This window comes from Malaclemys terrapin, chromosome 1 (genome assembly GCF_027887155.1).
Source record: "Malaclemys terrapin pileata isolate rMalTer1 chromosome 1, rMalTer1.hap1, whole genome shotgun sequence".
NCBI lineage: Eukaryota > Metazoa > Chordata > Testudines > Emydidae > Malaclemys > Malaclemys terrapin.
In genome coordinates, this window is record NC_071505.1 from 350,472,856 (window position 1) to 350,479,815 (window position 6,960).

At 44.6% G+C, this 6,960-nt stretch overlaps 1 protein-coding gene across 1 annotated transcript; it reads left to right on the plus strand.

Annotated features, from left to right (window-relative positions):
- Nucleotides 1–208: 208 nt before the first annotated feature.
- On the plus strand, nt 209–1,180 carry LOC128845707 (olfactory receptor 52E4-like). The gene has a single exon (XM_054044676.1). It carries the CDS (start codon nt 209–211, stop codon nt 1,178–1,180), a length of 972 nt encoding a protein of 323 aa, XP_053900651.1.
- The last annotated feature ends 5,780 nt before the right edge of the window (nt 1,181–6,960 follow it).

Consider the following 6,960-nt stretch of genomic DNA (forward strand, 5'->3'; position numbering starts at 1 on the left):
CCTTTGACAACTTCTCTGGGCCTAAAACATCTGATGCCATATGTAAATGTTGCCATGTCACTGCTCACCCCCCTTTCTGGATTGTAAATAACTATAAGATATTCACCATACCTATTTGTTATAAAGTGTGTAACCCCGCTCTCTGTGCTTCTCTCCCTTCATAGGCACCTTGAGAATATTGGATTCCTGTCAACACATCGACCGCATCATGGCAGCTTTCAACCTCTCCCACTTTGACCCTTCAACATTCTTCCTAACAGGCATCCCTGGCCTGGAAGCTGCCCATATCTGGATTTCAATCCCTTTATCTATGTTCTACATTATCAGCCTATTGGGAAATTTCATAATTCTGTTCATTGTAAGCAAAGAGCAGGACCTCCACAAGCCGATGTATCTGCTTATCTGCATGCTGGCGCTCGTAGACATTGTCACCTCTACTTCCATTGTGCCAAAAGAACTGTGTATATTTTGGTTCAATTTGAACAGCATTACTGTGGGTGGCTGCTTCACCCAGATGTTCTTCCTTTATGCGATTTCTTCTATGCAGTCATCCATCCTCGTGACAATGGCCTTCGATCGCTATGTTGCCATATGTAACCCTCTGAGATACACCACCATCCTCACCAACCATCGAATAGCTAAACTAGGGCTAGTGGGTTTGATAAGAGCTGTTCTTGTTGTTCTGCCTATGCCTCTGCTCCTGAGCAGCCAGCCATTCTGTGCCAACCGCATTATCCCACACACATTCTGCAATCACATGGCTGTGGCAAAGATTTCATGTGGGGACACCACAGTCAGCAGGATGTATGCCTTGGTGATAGTGATTGTATTCACTGCGTTAGACCTGCCCCTCATTGCCCTGTCCTATGTTCTGATCACCAGGGCCCTCTTCAGAATATCCTCAAAGAAAACCCACCAGAAAGCCTTCAACACCTGCACAGCCCACATTTTTGTGATGTTGATGTTTTATCCTCCCTTCATCTTCTCCACCTTGACATACCGGTTTGGTCAGGGCATTGCTCCCCACATAACCGTCATGTTGGCCAACCTCTATTCCGCTGTCACCCCTATGCTCAATCCTATCATTTATGGGGTCAAAACCAAAGAGCTTTCTGACAAAGTTTACAAATACAGCTGCAGATGGCAATCGCCTGGGGCCACTGACTTTAAACATTCATGACAAAAGGGGGAAAGACTACCTCCCAGTTAATCAACGATGCTGTCTCCCAGTTTGGATGAGCTTAGCATTGTGAAAGTTGAGAGTGTGAGAAGCTCCTCATGTCTAACACTTTTTCAGTGCATCACGAAGCACACTTCGCTCTGGTGCTCATTTTTCTGACCATCACCTATTCTCTTTCAAAAAGAACAGGAGTACTTGTGGCACCTTAGAGACTAACAAATTTATTAGAGCATAAGCTTTCGTGGGCTACAGCCCTCCTCTTCGGATGCTGTAGCCCACAAAAGCTTATGCTCTAATAAATGTGTTAGTCTCTAAGGTGCCACAAGTACTCCTGTTCTTTTTGTGGATACAGACTAACACAGCTGCTACTCTGTAACCTATTCTCTTTCAGTATCACCCATCTGCTCCCACCTCTACACAACCTGTCACTCACCATTTCCATGACTTCTAGACTACCAGAAGATATTGCAGCTTTCTGAAACAAGATGGCTTTTAATTAGAGCCTGTTTGAACAGGGTTCTTAATGAGTTTTAAACAGATTTATGGAGATATCCTATCTCCTAGAACTGGAAGGGACTTTGAAAGATCATTGAGTCCAGCCCCCTGCCTTCATGAGCAGGACCAAGTACTGATTTTGACCCAGATCCCTAAGTGGCCCCCTCAAGGATTGAACTCACAACACTGGGTTTTGCAGGCCAATGCTAAAAGCATTGAGCTATCCCTCCCCCATTTGACGAACTGAAGCTTTGTTCTGATTCAGTTTGATGAACTGAAGCTTTGTTTTCTTATAACCAAAGACAAAGAATGCAACTACAGTGCTAAACTTTTGAATTACATGTACAGTGATCCAGGGAGCAAAATGTACCTGATATTTCTATGCCCAATCCATCAGAAAGCCTGGAGAATAAACCAAATGTTTCTTTTGGAAACTGCTCATATAGGAAGAGTGCTGCAGGAATTGAGGATATTCTACTAGAGATTATCAGTGAACACTATGAAATTGTGTTTTTGAGAACTGGAATGTATTACTCTGGATTTTGGGGGTGTTTACCCCACATTCAGATGATGCCAATTGCAACAAGAGGGTATACACTCAACCACTATGAATTAATAGAATACAACATCACATAGTTCAGAGTTATTTGGAAAGCAGCCTTTTAGATACAAGGTCGCAATCTAGCTGGCAGTTTCTGCTAATCAGAATGGGAGGGGTGGACAGACAAGTAAATAAGTGAGAATTGAAGAATATAAATGGATGAAAACCTTGAGTCTAGATTCCTGTGATATTAGAAGTTTATTGTAAATTACGAATAATGATGGTCCAGTGTGGTTACTATGGGTTTTGTAACATTTCTAAAAGATTAGCTAATACGGTGCACTTTGGAGCAGTCCTTTGAAACCATCTCGAGAGACATTTTCCCTCACACCCTTTCACCCCAGCAGCTGAGCAACTGACCACTGCAAATCTGCTGTTAATTACTCAGTAAGGTTCCAGATGTTAGGTAAATATCTGGGATGTTCTAAACCAATTACTTATGTCTGTGTGTGTTTCAGTGTAATGAACTGCGGTGTTAGACAAGAGGATGCTGACTTGCATTTAATGGTTCAGACAAAATTGCTGTGTTCCCATTGATTGATTCCTGACACTGCTTGGAGTGAAATACTTAAGTTGCCCCTGCTAGGGTTTCTCGAAAAAACTGGGCAATGGACTACTGTGGTAAACTACAATGTCGCCTTGGAGTCCAAAACACTTTGTTCAATTGATTTTGGAATCACTTTGAGCTCGAACTTTCAAAATACACACTAACCATTCCCATTATCCAAGATGTGAAAAGTAGGTATCAAAATTTCATTTTGGAGTTTGTGAAACAGATGAAATAGAGATTGCAACCAAATGTCCAGGTGATTGAGTCACTTGCACTATATAAGAACATAAGAACGGCCGTACTGGGTCAGACCAAAGGTCCATGTAGCCCAGTATCCTGTCTACCGACAGTGGCCAATGCCAGGTGTCCCAGATGGAGTGAACCTAACCTGCAATGATCAAGTGATCTCTATCCTGCCGTCCATCTCCACCCTTTGACAAACAGAGGCTAGGGACACCATTCCTTACCCATCTTGGCTAATAGCTATTAATGGACTTAACCACCATGAATTTATCCAGTTCTCTTTTAAACGCTGTTATAGTCCTAGTCTTCACAACCTCCTCTGGTAAGGAGTTCCAGAAATTGACTGTGCGCTGCGTGAAGAAGAACTTTCTTTTATTTGTTTTAAACCTGCTGCTTATGAATTTCATTTGATGACCCCTAGTTCTTGTATTATGGGAATAATACTAACTCCTTCGCATCCTAGACTGACTGATATCTCTTTCTTATTATTGTATCCTGGTGGAGAATTTTGCCTATGGCTCACTGGCCTCATAATCAGAACAGACAAGTAGAGCACTTTTGGGTGGCAGGTCTCAAACGCATGGATGCCGCTGGGGCCAAAGACTTTAGTGCACTCGGCTTCTTTGCTCTTTCATTGCTTTGGCTAGTTTTTAGCAACACTGCAGGTGAAAGACTGTTGTTGTTTTTTTTAAGAGGAACCTGATTTAAAAAACCAACAAAGCAAGATGCAAGAGGAACTTTTAGAAAACATTCCTCATGTTAGGGCTTAAAGGCAAGGACGCAAAATCTGTTGTGAAGAGTTTGCATTGACAGAGGAAATGTTTGCACTGGTCACTGCTCTTATGCATGACGAGCAGCAGAAGCATTCTACTTCAGACAAAACCAGCCAGGCTGAAATGTTGTCTTTTAACAAACTCATTCAACACATAAGATGGTGACTTTCTACCATCACTGAATGCAATTAGAAATATATAATGTAATAATGTCATTGATGTTTTTACACTACATAAGTTTTGGGCTCCTTTGGGGCTATTTTTAACACTATTATTCACCATTTTTTTCTTTGAAACACCTGCCAACCATCAACCAAGATACAATCAAGTACTGGGGCTTTGACTTTGAATTCCATTGTCATCTCATAGATTTGTTGCTAATATGGACAAACTTGTGCTGGGGCCTGTATCCTTGTTAAAAAAAATCCAATCTCTAGTAGGTATGTCAGGGAAGCTTTCTTTTGCTATTTGATGAATAGACAAATGTGTGAATAAAAAAAGTGTGTTTCAAGCAATAGATCAGGCCACCCTACAGTTAGTTTTTACTTTATTTGGGGACTATTAATGCAGTAGACGTCTGGCAAACTACCTCAAGCGGAGCTGGAGGCAGCGCAGCAGCAGGCAGAAACACAAAGGCCAGAGAAGGAGCCCAGGAGGCAGAGCTGGGCCGCGGTCAGAGCAGCAGCACTGAGCCAGAAGAGTCAGGGCTGGGCTGGAGGCGGAGCAGCGGTGCTGAGGCAGAGCTGGGGAGCTGCAGCTGGAACAGACCAGAACCCGGAGCTGGGTCAGGAGAGACCTGATGCACCAACGGGGAGCCAGGGCTCAGCTACAGCTGGGAGCTGCGGGGCCAGAGCCAGGATATCAAATGCCGGCTGTGCCACAAATAACCCAGCAGCCGAGCACAATGAGACGTGAGGAGAGCAAGGTGGGGCTATGGGCAGAGGGACCGGCACAGGGAGATGTCTCCAGGCAAGAGGGCCTTGAAGGCTGGACTGAGAAGTTTGGATATGGGGCAGGCAGTTGCTGGGGAGAAGAGTCCTGCCACCTAGACCCTCAGGGCATGTGGCCACTGTTTGAGCAAGTGTCTGACCTGTGGTATCACCACACCACAGGCAGGGCGTAGGCAGGAGGCCTGGGATGTGTGAGGAACAGGCTGTGAACTTTCCTCATGTCTCAGGGACAGCTGTTTGTGATGTCCCCATGCCCACAGAGCGGGGCTCCTCCTTACCTTGAACCTTCACCATTTTTTTCTTATTATTTTACAGTTGCTGTTTAATAAAACATATTAGGTTTGAACTTAATGTAGTGATCAGCTGCACAGCTTGGAGCTTTAGCTTCCTATTATAATCTATCTCTATGTAAGGTGGCTCTCTCTGGGCCACTTCCTACCACCTCCCTGCCAAAGTCCCAAGGCTGTTGTCTGGGGTACGGCAGCGTGAAGGGTGTCTGCTCACCTCAAAGCACCTTTTGGTGCTTGCATGCAACAATGTCTTTCTCCTTTCTTCTCGGGCAGCAACTGCCTCTTCCTGTGGTATGGCCCAAACTTCGGGGGCCAGCTTATTTCAAGGCTCTCCCCTACTGGGATAGTCCAAACAGCAAATGAAGGAGATCAGTCAAGAACAGCATTCATATGAGTGATGAATGCTTCCCTCTCATGCTATTCCTGCAACAGCAGTTGTTCAGGGGCAGATTCTGCCTTTCCTCAGCTCATCTCCCCTAGAGCTGCCGGTAGGAGGTCTGCTCTCCTCCCTGGTCTGCCATAAAATGAGCTGCTCCCCTGCCTTTTTGCCCTCCTCAAGTGCTTTTTGCCTTCCTCAAGCGCTATTCCTCAGACTTTATTTGTCTGCCCCATTTTCCTGATAATTTTCTTGCTGAGCATTTGGCTTCTTTGAACTCAGTTTGAAATGTAGCTACAAGTTCGGTGGTTTTGGGAAGTAAAGGGGTTTCTACAGGTATGTTAGCAACAAGAAGAAGGTCAGGGAAAGTGTGGGCCCCTTACTGAATGGAGGAGGCAACCTAGTGACAGAGGATGTGGAAAAGCTAATGTACTCAATGCTTTTTTTGCCTCTGTCTTCACGAACAAAGTCAGCTCCCAGACTACTGCACTGGGTAGCACAGAATGGGGCGGAGGTGACCCGCCATCTGTGGAGAAAGAAGTGGTTCAGGACTATTTAGAAAAGCTGGACATGCACAAGTCCATGGGGCTGGATGCACTGCATCCGATGGTGCTAAAGGAGTTGGTGGATGTGATTGCAGAGCCATTCACCATTATCTTTGAAAATTCATGGTGATCGGGGGAGGTCCCAGATGACTGGAAAAAGGCTAATGTAGTGCCCATCTTTAAAAAAGGGAAGAAGGAGGATTCAGGGAACTACAGGCCAGTCAGCCTCACCTCAGTCCCTGGAAAAATCATGGAGCACGTCCTGAAGGAATCAATTTTGTTATTCCTTGACTTTATCAAAGCTTTTGATATGGTTTCCCACAGTATTCTTACCAGCAAGTTAAAGAAGTATGGGCTGGATGGATGGACTATAAGGTGGATAGAAAGCTGGCTAATTCATCGGGCTCAATGGGTAGTGATCAATGGCTCCATGTCTAGTTGGCAGACAGTTTCAAGCGGAGTGCCCCAAGGGTCGGTCCTCGGACCGGTTTTGTTCACTATCTTCATTAATAATCTGGAGGATGGAGTGGATTGCACCCTCACAAGTATGCAGATGACGCTAAACAGGGAGGAGTGGTAGGTACGCTGGAGGGTATGGATATGATACAGAGGGACCTATACAAATTGGGTACGGAAGCTGATTTAAAGGACAGGTTAAAAACCATAGTTAATAATTCCACAATTTCACATTTGAGTTCTTTCAGAACTCTTGGGTGAATGCCATCTGGTCTCGGTGACTTGTTAATGTTAAGTTTATCAATTGGTTCCAAAATCTCCACTAATGACACTTCAATCTGTGACAATTCCTCAGATTTGTCACCTACAAAGGATGGCTCAGGTTTGGGAATCTCCATAACGTTCTCAGCCGTGAAGACTGAAGCAAAGAATTAATTTAGTTTCTCCACAATGACTTTATCATCTTTAAGTGCTCCTTTTGTATCTCAATCATCCAGGGAC

Excerpts from the sequence above, each read along its gene's own strand:
- LOC128845707 (XM_054044676.1), top strand. The coding sequence starts at position 209 with ATGGCAGCTTTCAACCTCTCCCACTTTGACCCTTCAACATTCTTCCTA.